Raw genomic sequence first — 27887 nt, 5'->3', positions numbered from 1 at the left:
TAAACATGCATTGCTTTCCCTACGATTTGGAGTTCCTTTTCCATCCTACAATTCTCGACTTATGCTAAATAATCTGAACTCTGTAGAAAAGAGAAGGATTTATATAAATGTTAATGTATATTTTTTCCTCTCGCCTGCATTTTTATGATTTAACTGTTATTTTGTTTCGTTCTTAAATATTTTTCGTGAATGTATTTCGAATTGTATTAACTTTTGAACGTGAAGTACACAAACTTAAGTTTTGTAGATAAAGACTGATAGAGATTGAAAAAATTTTAAATTTATAACTTAAAACCAAATATGTATGCGAAACATTTAAGTAATTTTATTGAATAAAGTCTTAAATGGAGAGAACTGGGTGTGTATCGATCTTAAGTATGTTCCTTTCGACTGTTTATACATACATAGTTTATTCAGAAATAAAAATTGTATAACCTATTTGAAAAAACTCGTACGCTTTAAACGTGAAATGGTGAAATGCGAATGCCTAGAGCAGCGAGTCCTTACAGTAAAAAAAACGTTCAGAGTGTGAAGCAGCGGTTGCATACATTTAGGCGCACAATGAACTACTAAACATCTTTTATTTGTTTAAAGTGCCATAATTCAAAAGAAAAAAACACAGATTAAGATCAGCATGAATTAATTACCGCAACCTCCTCTAATATCCTATGCCTTGCAAAAAATACATAACAATATCTATTAACATTACGTCTTTAAAAGAAAAAATGCCCTCTTCTCTATTATGATATGTAAAAAATACATAACAGTATGCATTAACATTACATTACTAACAGAAAATATGTCTCTATTTCTCCATTTGTAGTTTTTATGGAACAGACTGTTCTCCCATCCCAGCATATACATATATTTAGTTAGAAATTATAAGCGAAATTTAGTTAATAGGAATAATTTTAAAATATATGACTGTTGAAGAACTTTCGAAATAAAAATGAGCGCAGCTTAAAATACAGTAAAAAGTATAAATTTTAAAAGTGTATGATTAAAGACATAGGTGCATATAAGTTATGCAACTGCAATATATGTAAAAAACGTTTATAAACTTTCAAAAATAATGAATTTCTCCATCATATTTTTATCAGAAAGTTTTATGGCGCTTCTGATCGACAGATGGTTCTTAGAGTAAACAAATCATCATAGTAAAGCAATTAGGGGTTTCAGTATATCTAGGGTCAGTTGGTCAATATTACTATTACAAAAAAAGATAATCAGCCCAAAAGCATGCCAGTATTTTCGCAAGCGGCAATTTTGTTGAAAAAGCAAAAGACAATGAATGCCCTGCAATCACTTGTGGGTATTATTGATAAATCTCCGGTTAAAAAATTCATTCCAGACGCTTTCCTAGACACTAAAGGTGTTTATAATAATTCCTCTTTAAAGACAATACTCTCGGCCCTTTGTAAGGTGGGAATTGATGTGGCAATTGAACTACTTTACCTACTAGTTAGTCGGAAAATGATTTCTAAATTAAGTGCATCTTGCAATGCTCGCACAGTTTTCAGTGGATCCGCGCTGATAAAGAAGCAAAACGAATGGGTCTGGTGTTGAACGAAATACCTCCTGTCATCAAACAAACAGTCGACGCAGACGAATATCGGTACCCACGTCACTGTTCACACTCTCTCAACTTACAAAACTAAGCTTTTATAAAGCTCGCATCATGCCCATCCTATCGTATGGCGTAGAAGCTTGGACGATGATAACATCCGATGAGGCGTCCCTTGGAGGATTTGAGAGAAAGACTCTGCCGAAGATCTTTGTACCTTTGCACGTTGACGACGGCTTTAAGCTCGGCCAAAATCGCTTAAACAGTTATTGCACCAACCAAGAAAAAGAAGAAGGACGGATCTTGGCAAGACTTCCATTAGAAACAGGCTTCTGAAAGTTCAACGTATGGCGCTTATATGTACGTATCAGCGTACACCCTCTGATTTTTAGGTAATCAAAACGAAGTAGTAATATTTCAAATTTGTTTTCCGATCCAAGCGCCCTGCTTTTGACCTCTTTCTCCTCAATACTTGCAATTTTAAAGTTCCCACTTTACTCAGCAGTAGGCAAAAGCAGTATTTATGTAAGTGAAAAACAGTATGAAACATGAAGCATATGGCATGGAGTAACATTTGTCGCCGACATGACAAATAAGAAACCAAAAACAGAAGACACCTAAACCATAGCCCATGAGCAAATTCAAGTTGAGTGTCAAACTTTTTGGGGCCAAGTTCGCCAAGTTCATTGTCTTCATACCGGCTAGCGGACACAAGATCGACCCGCATAACGCCAACAGCACCGCCGCGCCGCACCCACCCACAGCCCACAAGACCAACTAGAACAAGAGTGATACCAAGAGCGTGACGCTAAATTCGAAATGCCAAAATGAAATTAAATAAAAACCAACTTCTTATTGTCGTTCGGGTGTTTGTTTGTGCTGCTGACTGTTAATAAAAATGACTTCATTTTTGTCTGTTTTGATCGTAATGAAATTCGCCAATTTGGTGCATTTCATAAAATACGAGACAGAATAATAATATTACCAATAATATTTTAGGAAATAAAACAGCCAACAAATGAAACCGACCATACTCGTAGTGGTAGCTGCTGGTAGCTGCTGATTGCGTCTAATACATATACATACCTACTATATATATGTGCATATGTGGTATTACACGCTCCCGCTGTCTTTCTCTCTGTATGTACATATGTCGATACATATCTATAAGTGTTTTGTTTTTGTTTTATTGAGCGGGATATTGTAGTTATTTTGCCAGTTTAATTCCTTTTTTGTGTAGACTTCATTTTAGCGAATACTGGTATGTGCAGTACACCAAAAAAAAAACTACAAAAAGTACATATTTCGGCAATTGCGCATCGAAAAAATTATTGCAAACAATTTCAGTTTTCAGTGTTCTTATACATACAAACGTATGTATGTGTGTATAACTTTAGTGTTGACTGAAAATGAAAGCCGGGAGTTTAAGCCAAAGTGTATTTGTGAATTCTTCAAAATCAAAGAGTAGAATGAACTTGTTCAAGGTTTTGAAGTGTCAAATTAAAAATTAAAAAACAAAATCACAGACAATAAGAAATGAAAACGGAAAATTGCTAGAAATCATAAACAACAAACACACAAGCATACAAAAATAAGCATATTTCTCTTTTATTTTTTTTTTCTACTTAAGAGTTCATTAACTTCCTATGTGCGATTGTATGAAAAGGGTTAGTTCATGTCCACCAAAGAAGCGAAGTTGGTAAAATTTCGCAACTGACGCTTGTTAGCAAATGCCATGATGTACTTGGCGTGTAACAGGATCGTCTGGTATTGTTGTCATGTGCCCCATGTATGTATGTATCGCTCGCATACACACACACACATGTGTAGTAGACATCACATCGCTCATTTACTGCGAAAAAAACACACAAAAAATATTAAGATACATACATAAGTGCACAGAAATGTCCATTAGCTCTACTTTTATGCTGTGTAAGAAATGCATGGCGAATTCTATTAACAGTAAATAAATTTTTGATGCAAACGTGCATTTACTTGTATTTAGGGAGACATAAAAATTGAAGACTTAAAGGTCACGAATTTTTGATTTTTGGAATTATGACATTTTTCCAACAATCAAGCAATATGTACATACATACATGCAAAACAAGAATATTTCTTCGAAGGTAAAGACAACACAGTCTTTATATGAATGCATACATACATTCTAGTTTTTAAAATGCCGAGCACAACTACTCAGCCACAAATACACACTTTAATAGTTGTGTGTGCATGTCCTTTTGTCAACAACTACGAAACTGTACAGACTTTACTTATGTAGAGTCAAGCAACAAAGCATTAACTCTCAACACAACTTCTGCGCAGACGCAACGATTCGCTTCAAGAAGGTCTCCTTTTTTGCTTTTCATTGCTTGACTATCGGACTACTTTAGTCTTACTGCCTGCAGAGAAATACGTTTCCTATGCTCTCGCTTCATGTCCCGCTTACTTATTTGTTTGCCTACCGCTTTTCTTGAATGCAAGTGCTGCACACATACATACATGCGTATGTATATACGAGGGTTGCTATCCATATTTCTAGACTTGTGCACTTTTTAGCACCGTAAAAAAATTGGTGCAATGAATTTTCTAATGCTCACTGTTCGCTTACCGATGAATTCCGGGAAGGTCGTCCAAAATCAGTTGTTGTGCCCAAAAATATCGGTGCTGAGTGCGAAATGTTTGAGCAAGGTCGTTGCTTACCGTGAGATTGAGCCATTCTTGGGTGTCCATTAGTATGACGGGCAACAATAGGATTTTGTATGATTACACAAAACGAGACTACGCAAAGTGCTTCGAAAATTGGTTCAAGCGAATGCAAAAATGTATTGATCATCATGTAGAATATTTTGAAAACAAAAAAAACGTTCTCAACTAACAATGTTCATTTTGCCATTGTTATGCCAGAAATAAAAATAGCAACCCTCGTAATATATGGATTTGTATACACACATATATACAGCCAAACAATTATTTCCTTTCGAAGCAAACGTATCCTTTTGAAAATTTCGTATTCACGATTGGTTCCCGGAAAGGTAAAGCATTAACAAACAACAGCCAGTAGAAATACGGCGACCAAAATGGTAGGATTTCTAGCACTTTAGCTACATACATTTATATACATATACTTTTATACTTTACCTATACAAGTACTTAGTATAAAATTAACGCTGTTGTAAAATTTAGTAGCTGGTATATTTCTGGTATTTGCTTATTCCAAAAAGTACAACTACTCAGCCAGGGCACATAAGCACAGGCTATGCTCAATTCATGAGCATGATGATATGCCCTACACTGACAGGGCTACCTACCATTACTGTTAAAACCACAACAACATGCTCAATTTATGTTAGAAATTGGCGTTTCTCTTTATTTTTTAAGGTTTCTTGTAAAATTTGAGAAACGTTTGGTTCTTTGAAATATTACGAGGAACAGTGAATAATTCATTGATTTTCTGAGTATTGAAAGGTTATTGCTTTGAATTAATTTTAATTGGCAATTTCTCATCTAACTTCTTGAGATTACAGCTCACTTTATCATGGCGGTAAGCATATTTTCGTTCTCGCAAAATAAATCCTATGAAAAACTGTTATTTATTGTCCGATAAAATAAAATGCGTCAAATGCAAGTAACGTGATATACCGAATTATCGCAAAATCCACAATTTTTGTCAAATTGTTTTAGTAGGATTTCTTCCGACAAACCTCAATTTCATTAAGGCATTTGTATGTTTCTGTCTATATATGTACATATGTAAGATATATCTCAACCTTTATGGGTGTTTCACACATATTTTTACTAATTGCAACGACATACATACATGCAATTATGCAATAATTCGAACCTTAGAGTGTCATAATGTACTCCCTATTAACTATAACTAAAAATATGCAAAATGTGGTATACAAATCACAAACAGAAAGCAAATTCTATGCAACTTATACTCAACTTAAATACAAATTACATTTTTCACTTTATTTAACGAATTTGTTTAAAAAATTAGGCTCATAACATAAGAGCTTCCGTTCACTCCATTCAAATGCATTGCGTAATTCTAATATATTCAAGTAAAACATTCGCTTAGTTCACTCGGTTTGAGTTTCCCCTTCAACAATCTGACTATAATAACATTTTGTGCTCTTTGGCCCGTCTGTACATGAATAGTAGTTACAATTCCTTAACAGGCAGCTGCAATGCCTGTTATTTTCTTGTAAGTCAATAATAACAACAGCAGCACCTTTATTTTACTCCACAAAATAACGAGGAAATATAAGGGAAGCCAAGCTCAATGCCTCATGTCGACTCATACCCATATAGTGGTATAAATTATTAAATGAAGCAGCGAAGCGTACGCCAAGACTGTTGGCTGTTACTTGCACACCTTGACGACGATGACGAGGACTACAATGAGCGTTGTATTCGTTATCCTGTAGACGACTGCAGTAGGTACTCTTTCGTGTTTTCTGCCTGCAGTTTTCTATGTACAGCCGAAGCGAATTCTACGTACATACGATGCTGATGGTGCAAGGTTTAACAATCAGGGATAGCTCACCTTGATTGTAGGCCACATCTTATGCATCAGCATGTGCTTGCACGCTGCCTACTTCAAGGCATATGTTATGTGAGTCGTCGAGTAGCTTCTGACGACGCGGAACAGTTTGCATCTGTCGTTTTCAGCGACACACACGATTTCTTACATACAATGTATTGCCGCAGTTCTCTCCACAGTGGCCACATTAATGCAGCAAAGCATTTTTGTAGAAGCTCTTCAACGTAGTTTATGGAGGAAGGAAAAAAGCGAATGGTTTGTTATTGTTTACATTTGTATTTTGTTTATATTCGATATTTCGTGGGCTATGTGAGTAAGTCTGGTGTGCCAGCATGACAGCAGATGTTAAAATTTTTGATAAAATCGATCTGAGTTTAGCGACCCAAGCTCGACTGCAAGTAGAAACCACGCTACAGGCATACAGACATACATACTTATTAATCGGCCCCACCTGTCGTACACATTTACGTAGATTTTGCTTATCAACGACAATTGCCCAAATCTCACAACATACTACTTCATATGATCGCATAAAACGTTCGGTAGGTTTTGTATGTTTGTGTTTTTAGGAAGCACATTCGGTTTTTATGATACTTTTCCGAATTGTTGGACGTTTGCCATTTTCAAGAGCTTTATGTTCCGAAAGTTTTCCTGTTCAACGCTTGTATACATATGTATACAATATTCTTTTTATTCTGTTTTTTTTTATTTGTGATAACTAATCAGGAACAATTAACCTACATAATAATACAGAAGCAGATATTTGTCAGCATAGAAACCCAAAGTGAATGTGAGTATTAAGAAGAGTTTGTGTGTGTGTATGTATGTATGTATGTATTTGCTATTTTTTATTAATAATTACATATGCTTGCATAAAAATAACCTATGGTTGTATGTTTTGACTTTAATAATAAATAAATAAATAAATAAATATAGCTGATTAGATTTCGACAAAAGATTTTTCATAGCGAGATTTTCTAGGATGTAGCAAATTTTGATAGCAAACTTCTGATGCAAAATAAACAGGCTATTAGTAAACAACCATCTAAATTTGTATTAAATATATGTATATATGTAAGTCTTTAAGAAGTAGCGCCCAGATGTCAGTATCTAGTGAATAATGCCTAGACGCTCACTTTTTTATATCATCTTTGACATTTGCCAAGTAGACAGATGTGCAATTTTACACAATAGAATAACGCGTTAAAATAATTAAAACTTATTATGAAGATAGTCGATATTTAAGAACAACATATCGCAAACTTCGTGATTTTTTTTGTGTGGAAATAAACGTCCGAATGAGCCGATAATTGAAAGTTTGGTGAACAAATTTCAAGAATCTGGCTCTGTCGCGCATAGAAAAAAGACTGGTAGAAGAAAAACTGAATGTTTTATTGAGAACATTGCTGCTGTAGCGCAGAGTGTTGCTGGACAAGCTTCAACATCGATATCTCGAGCTTCCCCGATAGACCCGTGTAACACTGGCACAACTACGTTCTGGATACTGTAGCAGGTTAAACTCCTACATATCCAGAATCGACCCCGAGTAGGTACCCCGCTCGACACTAACCACCTCTTCACATGCCCCCTCAAACCGACTCATCTAACCCCCCTCTCCCTCTGGACCCAACCTGTCGAAACAGCATGCTTCCTGGGCCTACCCCCAGATGAGCTAGACGAAGATGACCGATGATATGCCTACACTGGCAGGGCTACCTATGCTATTAAAACAACAACAACAACAACAACAATATCTCGATGTTCTCAACAAATAGGCATTCACAAATCGACTATTGAGTGGATTTTACCTGTAAGCGTACTCATGGTGGACATTTAAATGATGCCGTTTCCCTTATATAATCCCCTATTATTTTTTTTTTGTAAAGGTTTCACTGGAAAATTCTAAATTTTTACATGTTTCATTTTAAAATAACATCTTTTGAAAGGCACTTCATATGTCTTGAGTGGATGTATTTTGCAAATATATGCTAAATTAAAATAGCTTAATTTCGCTCTCTCTTCTCTTTATATACTATAAATACATTACGTATTAGTCAAATGACTATTTTCTTCTTGCATAAAATTTAATTTATTATTAAAAGGTAATTTTGTATGTCAATAGAATTTATGCAAATGAATAATTTTAAATTCTAAATTCTCTACCTATAACTAACTCTTCATCTAGTGAATCAAAAGGAGCAGCCAGTGTTGTATATGCGGGTATCCAAATGTAGGCGCCTATTTTTATTTAGACTTCAAGTTCCCACACACCCAAAGAGCAAAATTAAAATGTTATCAAGACTTCAGAAAACCATGAGGCCAATTTTTCGTTTTAACATTTAAAAATTTACATTTGCGCGTGATAAGTAAGTTGTAATCATCAAAGTATTCCACGTGAAACGTTCACATCTATGTATGTATGTAGGTATGCGTGAAAACTTATTTTATGAATGACATTCGTTATACAAAATCTAGAGGAGACGAATTGGAAAAATACTTTTATGGGTTTTTGTTTTTCACGCTATAATCTTGTACATAACTATGAATGTACGTACTTAAATGTGCATATGCACATATGTATAATTATTTAATATATTTAATTTAATGCCTATTCTCCTTTTTTTTTTGGGTTGCTGTAAGGTTAAGGCCTGGCGCCGGTTAATTTAGCTGAGCTATACAATACTTATGTACATCTGTATGTATTACTCTTTCTAATCTGCCTTTAAATAATTCGCAATCTGCCTGTTCATTATTGCAGTCCCTTACTCGTTGCAAATAATTAACGTTAAAAGCACGAGAAATGGCAACCGCAATCAACACTTACATACACTGAGCAAATTATTCTCGGAACATCGTTAAAAGCATAAGAACATTATTGTTGAAGTTGGAAATATGTTATTTTTGTAGCGTACGTATGTTGTTGTTCATGAAACGTGTAGATTCACTTCACGATTTGAAAGTTCCATATACATATATAGATTTAGGTATGTCCATACTCGTATACCTATGTATAATTGCATGTATTTCATTTGTTTTTTAATTCATGTTAACTTTATTGTTTGATTTTCGTACTTTGCTTCAAGCACATTTAGGCAGAAGCTCATAGCAATCAGCCAGTTAGTGAGCAACCAACATACGTATGTAAGTGCTCGCATGTATGTATGTACATGTATAGGTTCAAGTATTTGCACTACTGGCCCCAACGTTATACTGCTACTATCTAGCTGAAAGGCCAAATCTAGCCAAGCTAAACAGTTAATGCCGTGGCAGTACATCTGAATAACTACGGAAATATTTGAATAATCTCACGCCGCTGGCATTAAAGCTACGCAGAGGTAATGATTTGCAAGCAGCATTTAAAGCTTAGTCGAACCAAGTCATTATTTAAACCTAATCACAAACTTAAGTGACCAAATGATGAATGAATACAGCTCAACAGCTACATAAATATGTACGTACGTAAGTAAATCTAGTGGCTTGAACTTGCGTTCAGTAATTTCTAGTATCGACAAATCCACATATATACGTATAACATATTTGCAAAAAAAGTATTTAGCAGAAATACTCGGTCTGTATAGGTGTACAAATAGGCAATCATAAGTTAGCTGTTTTGGCGAAAAATCAATTTGCGTTCTTTGCTTTGGCGGAGCAACGAACACGCAAATTAAACGATCTATTCTTATTGTTCGTTTAAGAATGCCAAATATAATTTACCTCCATCATCCATTCTGCGACGATTTTGCGCATAGGCGGTGTGATGTCTTTCTGCACCGTCTTGAAATACGTGCAAACCGGTTGTGGCAGCTTTTCTTCTGCTTTTAACACATTCTCCAAACAGCGATCGGTTAGAAATATCGGATCCACTGTGGCGATATTTACGAAACCCAAATCCCGACTTGGCACCGACTTTAAAAATATAGCATTGTTGCCGTCATGTTGATCTTCATAGCAGTGTGGTGGTTTTATTTCTTGCTCCTGATGCCGATACTCTTGTTGTAAATGCTTTTGTGCGTCTTCTTCCTGATGATATTGGTGGCTATGATGCATATGTGATTGATGTGCATGTGAACTATTACTTGCTGCCGAATTATAACCAGACGAGGGTGAGCTCGAACCCGGTGATAAGAGTGACGAACTGGAGTTCGAATAGGGCGAGGGTGCGCCAGGCATTGCTTTTGTTTGTATAGTTGTGTGTTGTAATTTTTCCTTTGGTATGTAATCATCTGCCTGTCTGGTTTCTACTGCTTCATTGGCTACTGCTGCAGGTGCTGCTATTGTGGGGGGTGGCTGCGATTTCAGGTGTGGTTCTGACTGGGTGCAGGTATGTGCTCGCGTCTGCGTAGGCACATACGGTATTTCACAGTCGTAATCATTCCTTAAATTTTCAGTGCACAACAGGTCCATATTGATACAACAACAAAGCAAGGAAATTTCGAACAATAATAACAGCTTCGGTCAACAGCAAACAGCAAACAACCTTGAAGGCAAACACTCAAAATCACACACTCAGTCTTGCGCCTTCAATCACTAATATTTTTATTAAAACACTATGCTGTACATTGCTTAAAATATTTCAATTGTATTTACAATCACTCAATTGAAGTTACCCTGTTAAAAGTTTTTATTACAAAAATCTTGCCCCTGGCTGTAAAAATAAGTCCGTTCTTTTTCTTGTACAACGTTGCGAATTTTCGCAAATACAAATTTACTTCCTCTGTTACGGACACTGCCTTGATTTGACTCTATCGCACAGTAATAAAAGTTGCAAACGTACTGCTGCTCTATACTCTTTATATATTCTCAACATATGCTATCCGCACCTCGCTGTTATATATTTTGCACACTTTTAAGAACTTTTTTCACTCTTGGCCTGTATTCACGAGTTGAGCATGCAATATTTGTGATTTTGGACTTAATAGGATTGCGCTACTTTTTTTGTTTTATTTACACTAATAAGCAGCAGCGATCGTTATCAGAAGTGATTTCAAAGTGTTCTCAGCTATTGGCTACACGATAATCACATTATTTGCAGTTAACACATCACAAATTACACTTTTTCAAACAACCAACCGGTGCACATGACAGAAAAACTGTCACTGTGATCATTATGACAATCAAACAAGAGCAGACTTGGCTGGACTTGGCCATATGCGCAATCGCATTATGTCCGACTGGGTTGCATTTGCCCCTTGTGGATTTTATGCTGTGCTGATTCTGCTTGTGGATTCTATGAAGATGTTGCTCGCTTCGATAAATACCTTATATTTTTCTACGTTTGGATCATTTTTCTAAATTGTTTGGATCATATAATTGAATTTCGATAGCATTTAATAAATAAGTAAAATTTATAAATGGCAAAACATTTATTTATTTTTTAAAATTGTTCCTTATTACTGAAAACTGCAACATCGAAAGCAGTACCAATCAAAGCAACGCTGACTTTGCTTAGCAACATGTATCTAGTAATTGAACTCACACATTCTTCTTCTTATCTGCTTTATCGGCGAATTGCAACAAACGGTACAGGGCTTTCCCAGGGCGAATGTGTACAAGGTGATATTGGGAAAGCCGCAGATTTAGTTAATTTCCTGGGATTTTGTATTTTAAATGTTAAAGTGACTTGTTTCTTTGTTGTTGCTTTAGTTGTTTGTTTACATATTTATATTCAAAATACCAATTTACAAAACACATATAAATATTGTTGCTGCCACCACATTGAATGAATTCGCCTGAAATCGATTGAATAAGATTATAATGAGCGAAAAAATTTTAATGAAAATATTGTTGAATATACGGAGGATGAATATATTGAATCAAAAAGAAAGAAAATATGGTCTCAAGATTTTTCGCATATTAATTTACTTAATTTTACACTGAAACTGAAACTGTCAACCCTGCGTAATTACAATAAAAAATCGTTTGATCTATTTGTTTATAAATTTTGAGAAGTTTTTCAGAAGCCTCTCTTTTTTTTTAATTTATTTTTGTAATGATAATTTTTGACCATCCAAAGCTCTGGAAGCTCTTTCTGTTCGATTGGCGCCATATAATGTTACGATTCTTGTTTCAAACATACCCATACACCCAGTAACATTGCTTCCAACATGGCTCAAAATTAAAATATTGTATTTAAATAATAAATTCAATCGTAACTTCAACAGGGTAACATTAACATTTTCGTTCGACACTTATTTATATTAATTATATATTTATTATTATTATGGAGAGATTTAGCACTTCAATCAGAATCTTAAATATGTAGGGGCATAACTGTATATTTAAGTTATTACCAATAGTTTTATTACCAATTTTTGTTTTAAAAAAAAAAACATATAAAATATTGACTCCTAAGTGTGTTTACTTCCGAATATTTTGTTATACAAATGAGCAACATTATACAAGGTTTTTTGGTAATAACTTTTGAACGGTTGATAATAAATATTTTTCTGCTTCAGATTATTGAGACTGAGGCCAACACGTATTGATTGGTACCCCACTTCGACTTTTTTGATCAATTTTTCCATTTTCCCCACACTGTAAGAGTGTTTTCTAGTTGCTTGAGAGCTAGCGATATCGACTATACTTTTATAGCTGAGAATGTGTTGACAGTTCTGTTCATGAAAGGTTTAGTAGGTAGGTAGTTCTTCATAATTCATTGCTTCATGTACAACTTTATTGACGATATATAGAATTAAAAAATTAATAAATAAGGGGATATAATTTTTTATGTCAAGAGCTGTAGTAATGAAATGAATGAATTAGAGACAGCAAACAAAATCTTGTGGTTGTTGTTGTTGTAGCAGTATCTTCGCCCTGTCAGTGTAGTGTAATTACCGGTCGTCTTCGTCTAGCTCATCTAACGGTAGGCCCAGGAAACTGGCTGTTTCGACGGGTTGGGCCCAGAGGGAGAGAGGTGTTAGATGAGTGGGTTTGATGGGGCATGTGAAGAGATGGTTAGTGTCGTGCGGGGTACCTTCACATGCCGGACATATGTTTAGTATGTCGGGGTCGATTCTGGATAAGTAGGAGTTTAACCTGCTACAGTATCCAGAACGTAGTTGTGCCAAGATTACGCGCAAACAAAATTAATCTTTCATAATGCCGTTCTACTATATTTTACACGTACTCCAAAACTGCGGATTTAAGTTTTGGAACCGACAATTTCTTTGCCAAAGTAAGTTGTGAGAATGTTGAAGGGAAATGTTGCTAACATTTAAAGTTGCTGGAAGAACATGTGGCTGAAATGTTTTAGTTAAGACAAAAACCATAAGCCCATCTTTTGTACATTCTTTTTATGTCATTACTATCTCCTTAATTTTTTGACATTCGGTTGGTGTTTATCATTTTTTGTCAACTTTGCAGAATTGCCTTTTAAAACGTAAGCAGAGTAACTGGCTGAAGTGTAAATAATAGTAGAAAACGTTCTCGACAACAGGCTAATTAATTTGCCACACTACATAAAATACCTTGTAGCGAAGAGCGAAACCGTTACATTCCATTAAAGCAGTACTTAGCACTAGACTAACTGAAAGATGTCTTCGGCTACGGTAAGAAATGTAGGTTTGCATGCTTCCGTTCCACTAACTCGGCAGGATTAGTTTTACTAACTGACCTGTTCTTGAATCATTTAAATATTATTAACAACCATCGGGGCTTCTCCTATTGGTACATATTTTAGGTGCCATTGTTGGAGGACGACACTATTCCATTCGGCGAGGAGGATGAAATGCAGGATAAGGATGGCGCAGTTAAAAAATATGCGTACGTAATGAGAATCATGAAATAATTTTATTTTAAATTACTCTATTTGCTGTAGACATCCTTATGTTACCTTTTTCCATCTCTTCTTCCGTGGCGCTGCTGTGGTTGTGTATATGTTTTGCGGCTGGTTCAGCGACTCCTTTATCACCAGCTTTGTATTTGTTGTGCTATTTCTGTCTGCTGACTTTTGGACCGTAAAGAATATTACGGGACGCTTGCTAGTTGGACTACGTTGGTGGAATTACGTTGACGATGAAGGCGTATCACACTGGGTGTTCGAATCCAAACAAGGACGTGTTAATAATAATGAAGCACGCGTATTCTGGTTGGGTTTGATATTATTTCCCGTGTGTTGGGGACTCTTCTTTTTAGTAGCTCTTTTCGGTTTAAAATTTAAATGGCTACTGCTGGTAATGATAGCACTTGCACTTAACGGTGCCAATCTGTTTGGTTATGTTAAGTGTAATTTCGGTGCAAATAAGGATCTCAATTCCGCAGCTACAGATTTCGTGAAAACGCAACTGCTTAAAAATGCCGTTGACATCATGACAAAACCGAATGCACAACCACCCACTACGAGACCAACTAATGTTGTTTAGAAGGTGTTTATCAATAAAATTGTGTAAACTTAGTATTAGATAATTTTCAATTTGTTGTTTTTTAAATGTACTATGTATTTCGATTTTTATTTTTTATTAAAACTATTTCAATTATGTGCATAAATTATACCAATGACTTTATTAAATGATACCTTTCGCTTCTGTAGCTCAACAACAGCACAGCAACATTTCGAAAAGCATATCAAACATAATATTGTAATATTATATAACTGCATACATATAATATCATAATTACAATTAAAACTAGAATGGAATTAAATAACAAGTGGATCCAGAGAGTGGTTCAACTCACTACAACATCCGCATTGCCAAGATTATAAGTATCATGTAGTGGGCCGCGACGGCTGAGCCAAAAGCTCATTGATTTGCGCCTTATACGCTTCACGTGCCTCCTTCAAATCTAATTCTAATTCCTCCGTACGTTCAACCTTTTCACCATACATTTGCAGTAGCGCGTCATAATTACGCTGAAGTTCTTCGTAGCTTTGCTCCAGTGATTCGTGGGAGAGCAGCTTTTCCTTTGTCTTATACGAAACAATAGTAATAAGTATTAATGCTAGACACACAACATCTCATACTCACGGCTTCAAGTTCTGTCGTAAGCATGGCGATCTCCTCCGTCAATACACTGCGCCCCTCCTGCAGCCTTGCTAACTCCCATTGTATGTGCACCAGCTCACCATCACGCTGCTTTAACATTGATTGTAAATGCTCCAGTGTAGATGTGGTGTGCCCCATAAAATTCATATGCATGCCGTAGGCAAGGTTGCTCATGTGACGGCCAGAATTCGAAACGCAGTCGATATCTTCCTGCAAAAATGCACAAAATAAGACCAAAACTATATTTGTTTCTTTCCATTTTAAAGTGCTACTTTACTAACTGTCTGCCAATCAATGCTTCCACCTTCCATTGTTTCTTCCTGCGAAGTGCGTTCAAAACTCATTGCCGGTGACTGTGAACGATGAGATTGCTCCAGTGAGTGTTGGCGTGTTAGTTCATGTGGTGCCAAAGTTGCTGCCGATAGCGGAACAATTCGCTGTGTCTCAGTTCCACTGTGAGCCATATCAGCGCCGCCGACAAAACATTGAATTTTTTCTTCAGTTTTCGTTCGCAGTTTCTCTTCTAATACTTTATTTTTACGCTCTAAAATGTCTACCTTTGACGTATACTCTTCGAGTTGTACTTTATGGTCGGCCATTTCTCTGTGGAAGGACATAACAACATGAAAAGCAGTGTTTATAAAATTGTTTGCAAGTGTTTTTGTTTTTTTTTTTTACCTTTTCACGCTGCTTTCCTTCATTGTATGGTCCAGTTGGGCTTGCTGTAGCGCCATTTTCGCTTTTTCCTCCTGCAACAACGCGTGTGAAAGGGATTCCTCGAGTTCAGCGCAACGTTTTTGTAGCAATTCAACACGTTCTTCATATTTTGACTCCACATTTTCTAGTGATTTCAATTTGTTCTGTGCAGAAACTGTAAAAAATATATATAAATAGCGTCGCTGTGCAAGATTTCCCTACAATCTTACCTAATTTGTCCAGTAGTATTTTTTCCTCTTGATTCCAGTTGCTAGTTCGCTGGGTTAGCGTATTTTGTAGCGATTCCAGTTGCCGCATTAGTGGCACTGTTGTCAAACTCGCCTCCTGCGCAGATGCCTCTGCACGCATTTCCGCTGCCTCCAAACGTCTCATCAGTTCCCTATTGTCTTCTCGCAGCTGTTGTTCTCGCCTTGCTGTCCCCTGCTCCGTATTACGTAATTTTTCACGTAATTCGTTTAACTGTTTTAAAATTTCTTGATTCTCTGCTTTTAACAATTCGCGCTCTTTCTTCGCGGAAATCGCTTCTTCAGCGGTGCGTGTTAGATCAGTGTGTTGGCGCGTACGTTGTTGCAATTCCAACTTTGCAGCTTCGAAACTTGACTGTAAAGTGCTCAACCTCGATTGTAAATCTTCAAGCTTGCTGCGCATCTGTGCGTTTTCGTCCTCAAGCTTGCGTTTCTCGGAAGACATTTTATATACTGCTTCAATTTGTGAGCGTTCCATTTCTTCCTTTGCGTTTAAGGTTTTTTTGAGTCGTTCAAGCTCATCTGTTAGACTCGCAATTTCTTCTTTGTTCTTTTTTAGCGTTACATCAGTGGTTTTTTCTTTTGCACGGATTTTTTTTATGATATTAGACTGTTGGAGAATTTCCTTCGATAACTTTTCACCTATTGAAAATAAATTAAATTTAAAAAAACCTTCTATATATAGTTCCAGATATTTCTTTGTGTATACCTTCCGATCGCAACTCCTCAATCATTATGTTACTTTCTGTCAATTGCTCTTTAGGTATCTTCAGCTGCAGCTCCTCCTTCAGGTCCTTGAGTTGTATGCGCAGCGCATCCCGCTCACGTATGCTGGCTTGGAATTTCTTTTCCAATGCCGATAATCGTTGTGTATAACCCTCTGCGGTATCAATATTGCCACTATTCGATTTCATGGTATCCAGAATATTCTCGATTTCAGCATTACGCTCTTGTAGTTTAACATTTTGCCTTTCCAACTGCAACAAACGTAACTCGCGGGCTTCTAAGGTATCACTCAGTTCGCTAATGCGATGCAAAAGTTTATCAAGTTCTGATTGAGAATCTTCGGATAGTATAGATATTTCGGATGGACCACGAATATGTCCTTTCTTCGAAGACGGTAAACTGCTCGGCTGACCACTCATTAGTTTTTTCCATTTTAAAGGGCTGGCACGTGCCATGCTATTTGTACTGGAGGAGTCGCCGTTGCCTGTGGGGTTCGAAATAATTTCTATATCTGACGATGTGGTAGTTTCCATTTCATCGTTCGAATTGTGTGGTGACGAGTTTGATTTAGAGTTCAAGGGATCTGTTTGATCATCAGATGCTGGAGAAACTGTCTGTGTCTTCTCCAAGTATTGGCTAACGACACAACTTGTCTGCATTTGCACGTCTTCGAAACTTTGCGTGGAGTCTGAATCGGCATGATGTGAATCACTGTGTGTATCTTCCAGAGATATAATCATTTTTTGGCTCGGAGAGCAACTGGTTGAAATGGCCGGCAACTCGATAGGGTTAGTGAAGTGTGTTGCAGGGAGGATAATGCTTTCTGAAACGTAAAATAGAGAAGTTAAAACGTTCAGCAAAACATACATTAAAAACTTACCTTCATTTTCTGCAGGGTCTAGCGAGTCCCCAACAATCGTTTTGTAAGATATTGAATCTTCCTCCTTTTCGTACTCCTCTTTTTCTGAGATAATTACAATGCTGTCTGGCAGTGAGGCACTTGTTGACATGCAAAAATTTTTACCGATAACCTCATTATCAAAGGTGGGTGTCACACTAATGGTTTCCACAGACGCGGATGCATCATTACTATTAGTGCTATGGACACCAGGAGCTGGCGACTGTAGTTCCGAACTACTTGACACAGGCGGTGAGAGCAACTCCACAGAATCGGATGTTGTTGAAGTAATAGAAGGTCGATGTTTGGTCGGCGATTCGCTGTCACCTGCCCCCGGACTAGGTGATGCATCGCGTTGTGGTTTTACACCAGCGGACTGCATACCTATACTAACTGCACTTGTACGTGGCGGAGCTGTGATGGTCTGTTGTACATTTGGGTTTTCAAAAAAAGAACCTGTGAATGAGCCCCATGTCGATGAGACCAACGGCGCTGCCGATGTGGGCGAGGATATTGTAGTGACTGAGCTTACTGTAGCAGTAGGACTGCTGGTTTCTATACTAGTCTGCGACGTAGCTACATTGAGGCTGTCGTTTCTTTCCCGATTAGCAGCTCCTGGCAGCTTTTGTTTTCGTACAGCTCCACCAGCTGACGTCGCAGTCGCACTCTTTTGCACTTGTGTATTTTTATCACCACTTGTATGGTCGTCTTGTATATCAAGCGCTTTGTCAATGGAAGCAACTGCTTCTTTTATTGCACTTTTTGCCCAATTTAGACCTTTCGCCTCAAACCAACTCATGTTTTTCCACAAAACTCTGCCATTTATCTATTTTTGCTATCGTTTTATTTATATTTATTTATTCTTTTTGCCAGCTGTTTAAAATAAGTGGCAGAGTTGTATTCGTTATGCACTATATAGAGGTTGTTTAAGAAACCCTTTTGCAAACAGTGTTGTGAGTTATATTAGGGGATTTCAAGCCAAGTCCGGTAATATTGCAATGCGGTAATCGATAAAAGTACGTTCATAGATGCAGTAATGCAAAATTTACAATCAGCTGTCTAGACATTTTGCTTTGGTGGCATATTTTAGAGTTTTTGGTTTGTTTAATTAATAACGATATGAAGAAAAGACAAGGAGAAGGAATAAGTAATTTAATTATGGCAGCAATACGCAATCGAAATTCGTAATTACATTTTATAATAAGTAATAAGAGGGCAAAGCGTTTATGGACACACGCTTTTTTCTATAATACGAATGCATCATTAATAATGTCTAAGAAAAGGTTTTTTTAGAATTATATCCACAAACCTGTTTTCTTTACCGGCATCTATGATTTTACTTTGATTTTTCCTTTTTACATTAGTAAAAATAATTATCTATAACACAAAAAACTCTGTACAAAAGTATGCTAATAATATAGGATTATGAAGTAAATAAAAAGAAGAGGTTGTCTGTAAAGTCGGTTTACTGACGATAGTTTAACGTGACAACGTCATAAGAAAATAGTGATGGAATGGTTACATTTTTCAAAACAAAATTTTAATTTTATTTGTTTGATAGATATTTTATATGGATATAGAGAAGGAGGTAAATGGAATCGCAATGGAATTGATGAAGTTACATTAACACAAACGTGAAAAATTACGAAACATTTATCAAATTCGTGAAAGATATGATCAATTTCGATTGTGCATCAGACGTTAATAAGTCAACAACACCTAAGTCAACCACCACCATCATTGATTTGACTTTTTCAAGACACAGTACACTCGAAACACTCCCTTTCATTTCCTATTTTTCCTATCATCGTTTATTCTCAACAGAGAAATGGTTCATTACCCTGCACACAGGAAGAAGGCATTTGCAAAAACAAGTATGTGAATTTATATACATATGCGCATATACATACATATACATACATATATATGCTCACTCAAGTAGGACAGAGCCAGATGTCGAACGTTGCCGAACGTGGCGGCCGATTGTGCCTCTTTGTCGTTCGCTCCGCGCTCTCGCTTGCAGTTCAAGCAAGGTAACGCCACATGAGCAAGATAACGCCACATTTTTTGGTGCGTGCAGCCGGCTACATCGAATTATAAGACGTTATCACGTCAAAATTATAAAATAATCCTAGATTTCGGGAGAGAAATTTTATATGAGTCGGATTGGGGGTAAAGCACGAAAGGTATTATAAGCCTTTTAACATTTATTTGTATTTCATTCTCAACAGATAACTCAGTTAGCAAATAAATTTATTCTCATCACCGTTTCAGGAAACCGACTAATGAATATATGATCAAAACAACATCGTGCAAAACAACTGGAACCTCATCGGCATCATAATAAGCTTGCAGCGTGTAACTACCCTCCGCTTAAGTGTGATCGGCGCGATTAGACCGCAAACTCTAAGATCTAAATGGATATAATCTCTCCAGGTGATCTACTTTAACTTTCCCCTGTCTAGATTTGCATTGCTGTATACTGTACATCACATCATTCAATTTTTTAATCACCTTGTGTGGACCTTCCTAGGGAGCACCTTTCTTTCTTTGCGAATTATAAAGAAGTACGAAGTTACTGTCGCAAAATTCTTTGGAGTTTACAGTACGGTCAAATCGATTATTCATTTTGTTACTCATTAGCTGTGCGTGTTCCCTCACATGATAGTGTAGTTCATCCATGTCACCCTGCAGTGTTTCCCATCGACTATCTTTGTATATTGCCAAAATTACCCCTCTTCCGAACTCTAAATCAGCCTTAAATCGCTTCCAAAGATGGCCTGGCAGGCGATTGGTGTATGTACTTATGTACTTATACAGCTGAGCGATAGGCAATCGGAAATATGTGGATGCCTCATCCCAATTTCGTTGACACTTTCCAACTACGTTTCGCAAGTACTCCCACAGAGTGAAAGGGTGTTGTACGTACTCTTAATTCTCAACAAGCAACACATTTCTCTAAATATCGCGAACTCAAAGTTTATTCCTTGGTCTGAACGGAAGATACTCCAAACTGAGTCAAGCAGTTCTGCACAAAAACCTCAGCAATGGGTCTAGCCTCCTTACTGAAGTAGTCAATAATAACATGCACATATTTGTTGCCGAAGTCACTTGTTGGAAACGGACAAGACAGATTCATGGCTATTCGCCCAAACGATGAACCCGCGATGTATTGCTGTATCTTCTACAACTTCTGTCCCTTGGATTTCTCGCTGCCACACCATGCGACCAATTTCAAAACCAATCGGCAACTGATTTTCTGCAATTTACCTTGTAAGACCGCTGCTTAATCTTCTTCCGAAAGACCTCCGCATGCCCCATTGTGGAATTCTTTTAATACGGGTGTAGTCCTGAATTTAGGAACTATAATCAGATTGCGAGAATTATTTTCATCTTCGATTTTCCATACGCGATGCAGAACTCCATCCATAATTTTAAGGCTGTTCCACTGCACCCAATATGCATTAAGCCACAGGATTTTTTATCGCCATTTAAGTTTCAGATAATCTCCTCTGTGTCTTTCGCTTTTATGATGTTTTCCAAGTCAACATCAGCCAATTCATTTCTTCTTATCGCACTTGGTTTCCACTTATCATTGGGTTGTAACTGCAATACTCTGATATCAACTATCCCTTCGGATCTCGCGACTTCGGAACAATGTCCCCTTTTCGATGCTCGAACTCGAAGTCGAAATTTTGCAGTTTTTCGATCCACCGTGCAATTTGTGCTTCCGGATGCTTAAACTGAAGTAACCATCTCAATACTGCATGGTCTGTTCTTAACTCAAATCGTTGACCGTACAGGTATTTGTGGAAATGTTTTACGCACTCAGCCAAAGCTAACAGTTCCCATCTGGTCACGCAATCATTCATTTCCGGCTTTCCGAGAACTCTGCTATAGTATGTGATCACTTTGTCTTGCCCATTGGTGATCTATGACAGTATTGCTCCTCTTCCATACGCGTTAGCCTCTGTATCCACAACAAACTTTTCTTTCACTACCGGATACGCTAGCATAGGTGCAGTATAAAGAAGCTCTTTCAGCTGCTAGAATGCTTCCTCTTGAACTTTGTGCCACACAAATGTGCAATTATTGTTAGTAAGATTTGGAAGGTTCCGGACAACAATTGGAAATTCTGGAACGATGGTAATACGTGCAAAGCCTTAGGAAACTCAATTCGTGCACATTTATTGGTTGTGGCCAATCTTTTACTGCCTTTATTTTATCTTCTTCTGTCTTGATACCTGCGGTTGTAACCTTATTTCCAAGATATGTGGCTTCTGTTTTAAACAAGCCTCACTTCTTCGCATTGAATCGTAGTTCCGCGGAGGTAATGCGCTCAAGCACATCTTCCAAGTTTTGCAGATGGCTAGTAAAATTTTTACCCATAATGAAGATGTCATCCAAATAGACCAAACACATTTCCCAGTAGAGTCCCACGTGCAGTAGAGAGCACGTGCTGTGCTCCATCAGACACCCAAAGGTTGCTGGCGCGTTGAAAACTGTAACAACCCATCTCGTATGCTGAAGGCTGTGGCAATTCTCAATTTCAATCTTTCCTTTTAACCAGCACATCAGGTGAGCCCACAAGCTTATTGACATCTCAATTAAACCACTTTGTTGCATATCTTGGATTACCTGATTTGCTTCTCCTCGCTTTGTTAGTGGAACGCGGTGTGGAACTTGGCGAATTGGTTTTGCAAAAACAAAGGTCGTTTGGAGGTATTTGTATAACACGTGCTTTCTTAATTTAACTCTCGGTCAGACTTGTCAAAATATAAATAAAGTAAATGTTTTGGGAAGACGTCACCTCCAGTATTCAATTCGCCTAGTCAGTTTGTCAAAAAGAAAAATAGAACATGTTCACAATAGACATTTTAACAGCTGCAAGAACAAACAGATCGAGTGAACGTTAACATAGCAAAATATGCGCCAAGTGCTTTCGTCTATAATTTTTTTTTTTTGCTTATTAAAAATATATTCAGTCGTATGTTTCCTTTTCTCCATTATTCGCTTTCTAACGTCTAGCATTAGCAAATAAAATGCATTAGCATTAGCAAATAAAATAGGAATATTATTAAGGACTGCCAAAATTTTTAATACACAATTTGTAACTTTAAATTTCGCCTTCTTTTTTTAAATGTACATACTATTCACAATAACAAATATTACAACACCGCATACAGAGCCACATATCAGTGCAAGGCTTAATAAAATTAGTAAGCGTCAATTATAGGCCTCTTCTATTTGCCAAGACTTAACAAGTGGCGAACAGATGACGCAACTGGCAATGCTAGGATCGAGCTGCCTTAAATTACATGTGTTTGTGAGATAGTAAGTTTATAAGGTACCAGTTGAATGAGGTATAACCATTCTTGCTATCAGCGAATCTTACTCGATAACTTTGTTGTTGCTTTCGCAAGCCAATTTTTCGTCAATAGTCAAGTTAATTGAGCATATACATACAGTGGCTCAATAAAGAACTCGGACAAACCTTAGTTAAAACTTTGTATAAAAAATACTGCTAAAATAAAGGCAATTTGAAACAATATTTTTCGATTCCTAAATGCTTTATTTATATAATTTAAGAAATAACAAAAACATAAGATAAGTCGTGTACACTTCTTTTACAATAACAAAAAACTTTCAAAATGCGGAGAATTCACGCCAAAAAAGAACTCGGACATGGAAATTAATTTTACTTTAAAAGCCAATAAAAATAAAAAAATAATATTTTGTGGGAAACCCTTTGGATTTAATAAGAGCATTTAGTCGTTTCGGCATTGACTCCACCAAATTTCTGCAAACGGAAGGATCAATTTTAGGCCATTCGTCCTTATTAGCAGCTTCGAGGTCCTTTTTGTTTGAAATTTTGTGATTTTTGAGTTTATTCTCCAAATGCGCCCATAAATGCTCAATTACGTTTATATCAGGGGACTGTGGTGGAGTTTCGAGCACTTTCGGGCAGTTATACATCAACCACAAGCGAATATCAAGCGCCTTATGCTTGTGGTCATTGTCTTGGTAAAAATAAAATTGTTCCTTTATACCCAATTTTTCAGCACTTTGAATTGAATTTCTTTTTAAAATTGAAAGATATTGCTTGTGATCCATTATGCTATCAACAAAAAAAAGATTTCCGGGTCCGGAGGCGGACATACATCCCCAAACCATCACTGAACCGCCACCGTGTTTAACAGTGGCACGCAGGTTTTTCTCTTTCAGCTCCTCATTTGGCTTCCTCCATACACACGACTGCCCATCTGATCTGAATATGTTGTATTTGCTTTCGTCGCAAAATATCACATCTTTCCAGAGTTCAATGTCCTTATTTTTATAGGTTTTTGCAAAATTAATTCGTTTGTTTTTATTTTCCTTACTAATGTAGAGTTTTTTTCTTGCGACTCTGCCATTGAGATAGTTTTTTATTAGAACTAATCGCAAAGTTTCTGCATTGCAGTCAATTTCAAGATGTTCTTTAACTTGTGTTGTAAGTTTTGGAGCACTTAAATGAGGATTTGCCCTGACTTGGTTTACTATCCAACGCTCGTTAGCGTCCGTAAAAAGCTTTGGCCGTCCTGATTTCACTTCGTTTTCTACAGATTTTGTTTCTTTAAAGCGTTTTATGGTGTCACATACAGTTGTTCGCGGTCGATTTACAAGTTTGCCGATTTCACGCATGGTTTTTCCATTTTTATGTTGCTCAATAATTATTTTTCGCACTTCCACCGAAGTTTGGCCACGTTGTCGACTCATTTTACAAAAAAGAAAAAAGAAAATGCGTACTTGACACAATTTTATTGACACAATTTACTTCCAAAACTGTCGGTCGTTCCTAAATTGACTATATATAATTTAAAAAATGGGATTCCCCCATTTAATCTGTCAGAAATTACGAAGTGATGCCAGATGTCCGAGTTCTTTTTTGGCGTGAATTCTCCTCATTTTGAAAGTTTTTTGTTATTGTAAAAGAAGTGTACACGACTTATCTTATGTTTTTGTTATTTCTTAGATTATATAAATAAAGCATTTAGAAATCGAAATATATTGTTTCAAATTCCCTTTATTTTAGCAGTGTTTTTTATACAAAGTTTTAACTAAGGTTTGTCCGAGTTCTTTATTGAGCCACTGTAGATAGCGAGCAAAGAAGTGGCGAATAAAATGGGCCATATATGTATATGTACAAATATGTACTATTGAGTTTTAATAAAAAGGTAAAAACAAAGATATATTCGCCAAGGGCAGATTACACCTAAAATGGAGTGATTGTAGCTAATGTACAGTAGAGGCCCGATAAGTGCAATACCGATAACTGCAATTTCGCGGAAAGTACAATTCGATTTTGAGTCCATAGAAAACTCGAAAAGAGCAATAAAAAATTGCAATTTTCGGGCGCAAAAGAATTCTTGTTCGAAGAAATTTTTTTACTTAATACGGCGAAGTATTTGCGTTCATCACGCGCGAAGACACAGCTTTATAGCTATGCACAGTTATGGTTCTCGGAATTATTGCGACCAAAAACAGTGTTCTCACGCTTTGTGATTTTTGATTTTTACAAATAACTGTAAAATTGTAGCGCTGATATCATAAAATATGACATCGAATCGTTTGTGACATTCAACACGCGTTAGTTTCAAGCTGGTTCTTGAGAGTAAAACAATCGTTCGGAGTTTGAATCATTTTTTTTTTTTGCTTTCATCAAATAAAATCATGGGAAAAGTGAAAAAAAATCTACATTTTCTTACATTGAAAGAAAGAGATGAAATTCTCCAAAAAATTGAAAAAGGCGTTAAACAACGAGATCTTGCATTCGAATACAAAGTTGATTGCGCAACGATTTGCCGAATAAAAAAACTATCCCGATCATTAAAAGAAAATGCATACAATTCATTTTCACTTGGAAATAAACGGAAAACTTTGCGGTTTGGCAACCATCCAGAGCTCGAGAAGCGTTTGTACCAGTTTTTCATGAATCAGCGGCGACGAAATGCTAGAAACAGGAGCTTGATATTGAAAAGCAAAGCATTAAAAATATTTGATGAAATAAAAAAGGATGGAAAACAATTCACTGCAAGTGATGGATGGTTTTCGCGATTCAAGAAACGCTTCGGACTTCGCTATTTGACTGTGACTGGTGAATCATTATCTTGTGATCCAGAAGCCATTCAGCCATTTAAGAAAAAATTGACGGCGAAAAACGCTGAAAAAGGATATGGAACATCACAAATATATAATGCTGATGAAACGGGGCTCTTTTGGAAACTTTTGCCAAATAAAACGTACGTTTCGAAAGATGAAAAGAGTGCTCCAGGCAACAAAGCTTCAAAAGATCGAATCAGTGTTCTTTTGTGTGCAAATGGTGATGGCAGCCACAAAATAAAACCATTAACGATCGGCAAATCTATGAATCCGCGTTGTTTTAAAAATTTTCGTCTACCGGTGAATTATGCTAGCAACAAGACTGCTTGGATGACGCGGGATATTTTCAAAAAGTGGTTCTTTGATAATTTTGTCGAAGAAGTGAAAAAATTCGCCAAAGAAAATGATGTTCCACCCAAAGCATTACTCTTGCTGGATTAAGCCCCATCTTATCCGCCCGAAGAAGAGTTAGTTTGTGGTGAGATCGAAGTGATGTATTTTCCGGCCAATTGCACAGCGATTTTACAGCCAATGGATCATTATTAACTTGACAAAAATTCAATACAAAACATTGCTAATGGAAACCATAATTAGTGAAAAAAATTCTTCATTACATCAACTATTGAAGAAAGTTGATTTGAAAACCGCCGTGATCATATTGAGCCAAGCATGGGGGAAATTGCTCCCTGAAACGATCGCTAAATGCTGGAAAAGCGTTTGGGTACAAGTCCAATAGTTGACGCGATTATTGAATCTAATCCAGACGATATGCCATTGGAGGATTACAACGGTTAAATGAGATGGTCGAAAACTATGTGGGTGAAGCAGACACAGATGAAGTCCGCAATTGGGTTTTGGAATTAGGAATAGATGAAGGTGATAGTGAAGCCAATGAACCCGAAGATACTACTCAAGAAGAAACAACCGAAAAAGTCCAGCATGAATCGATTTTTGGCTGTGTCAATACAATTTAGAAATGGGGTGAACAGAACGATGTACTGTCATTCAATCAGATCGCTTGTTTGCATGATATCCGATCAAAAGCACTTGAAAAGTGTTACGAGAAAACGCAATCGAAAATAACAAAGTTTTTCCAAAAAAAATAATTGAATTTTGGAGCACACACTCATATGTCCTTCCGCATTGATCTCTTTGTATTGATTTCAATAAATATGTGTTCATTTTTTTTGAATATCCACCTTTTGAGCTCATTAATTGCATTGAATAGAGTTAAAATATTTTTCCCTAGGTGTTCCTCGATCGCAAAAGTGCAATTTTTCGCTAAGTGTAATCATTGCTGAAATTTTCCAATTGTACTTATCGGGCTTCTACTGTACTTTGAGGGGTTGAAAGCATAGGGGAAAGGTGCAATTGTAACTACTTTTCCTTTCATAATGTATATTGCTAAATTTTAGCGCAATACATACAGTTCAATCATGCACAAAATATGTATGCATACCACCGTAGATGGTTATAAATTTATCAACGCATCTGAGAATAATTATTTTTCCTTAAAATTTCATTTAAGTTTTATAAATATAAATTAGTTTTGTTCTATGTGTAAAAAAATCACAATAATGCACACAGCGTTTAACACTATAAAATTATTTTTATCAAGCGGCAATGCAACTCTGAGTATATGTTTATATAAAAGCATTGACTGAGATTGAACATTGGGCAATTGCTTATGTATGCATTTTGCCAACAAATAAATACAGCTCCAGTGGCGCAATTGGTTAGCGCACGGTACTTATAATCAGTAACTAGTGAGCAATGCCGGGGTTGTGAGTTCGAGCCTCACCTGGAGCAATCAATTTTTTTTATTATTTCTTATTTATTATAAGTATATACATACACATATTATCATTACATTAGGAAAATAACAAATTGGTTGAAATTCATTATATTTATTTATTTATTTCTAAAAGAAAAACTCAGCACAGTGGTGGAATATGGTTTAGCTGCATAAAAAATGTTCGCATATATTTGTATTGTTTGTATTTCGGTTTTTAGGATTTCAAATACCACCAAATATACAATTGCGGCCAAATAATATGCAACTATTGCC

At 36.5% G+C, this 27887-nt stretch overlaps 3 protein-coding genes and 1 non-coding gene across 6 annotated transcripts in view; 2 read left to right on the top strand and 2 right to left on the bottom strand.

Annotated features, from left to right (window-relative positions):
* Positions 1 to 11261, bottom strand: part of LOC128858409 (uncharacterized) — a 123870-nt gene extending 112609 nt beyond the window's left edge. The window contains exon 1 of the mRNA XM_054094668.1: positions 9828 to 11261. Coding sequence (XP_053950643.1) covers positions 9828 to 10517 — 690 coding nt within the window. The 5' untranslated portion in view covers positions 10518 to 11261. The remainder of the gene's footprint in view (positions 1 to 9827) is intronic.
* Positions 11262 to 13446: 2185 nt separating this feature from the next.
* On the top strand, positions 13447 to 14600 carry LOC128858408 (uncharacterized Golgi apparatus membrane protein-like protein CG5021). 2 transcript variants are annotated; one of them, XM_054094666.1, is made up of 3 exons: positions 13447 to 13669; positions 13792 to 13874; positions 13930 to 14600. In XM_054094666.1, the coding sequence occupies exons 1-3, from the start codon at positions 13646 to 13648 to the stop codon at positions 14471 to 14473; spliced, it is 651 nt and encodes a 216-aa protein (XP_053950641.1). In that variant the 5' UTR covers positions 13447 to 13645; the 3' UTR covers positions 14474 to 14600. The 2 variants fall into 2 exon arrangements, with proteins under 2 accessions (XP_053950641.1, XP_053950642.1); XM_054094667.1 differs by having other exon boundaries at positions 13448 to 13660.
* LOC128858406 (TATA element modulatory factor) lies at positions 14585 to 18584 on the bottom strand. 2 transcript variants are annotated; one of them, XM_054094664.1, is made up of 7 exons: positions 17663 to 18584; positions 16766 to 17605; positions 16021 to 16698; positions 15773 to 15965; positions 15367 to 15697; positions 15077 to 15304; positions 14585 to 15018 (listed from the first exon to the last, which is right to left on the bottom strand). In XM_054094664.1, the coding sequence occupies exons 1-7, from the start codon at positions 18477 to 18479 to the stop codon at positions 14818 to 14820; spliced, it is 3288 nt and encodes a 1095-aa protein (XP_053950639.1). In that variant the 5' UTR covers positions 18480 to 18584; the 3' UTR covers positions 14585 to 14817. The 2 variants fall into 2 exon arrangements, with proteins under 2 accessions (XP_053950639.1, XP_053950640.1); XM_054094665.1 differs by having other exon boundaries at positions 15376 to 15697; positions 17663 to 18583.
* An 8952-nt stretch (positions 18585 to 27536) lies between these two features.
* Positions 27537 to 27628, top strand: Trnai-uau (transfer RNA isoleucine (anticodon UAU)). The gene is given in 2 exon segments: positions 27537 to 27574; positions 27593 to 27628. It is a non-coding gene; the product is annotated as a tRNA-Ile (tRNA).
* Positions 27629 to 27887: the final 259 nt, after the last annotated feature.

This window comes from Anastrepha ludens, chromosome 3 (assembly GCF_028408465.1).
Source record: "Anastrepha ludens isolate Willacy chromosome 3, idAnaLude1.1, whole genome shotgun sequence".
Classification (NCBI taxonomy): domain Eukaryota; kingdom Metazoa; phylum Arthropoda; class Insecta; order Diptera; family Tephritidae; genus Anastrepha; species Anastrepha ludens.
This window is presented reverse-complemented; position numbering and strand designations above follow the sequence as displayed.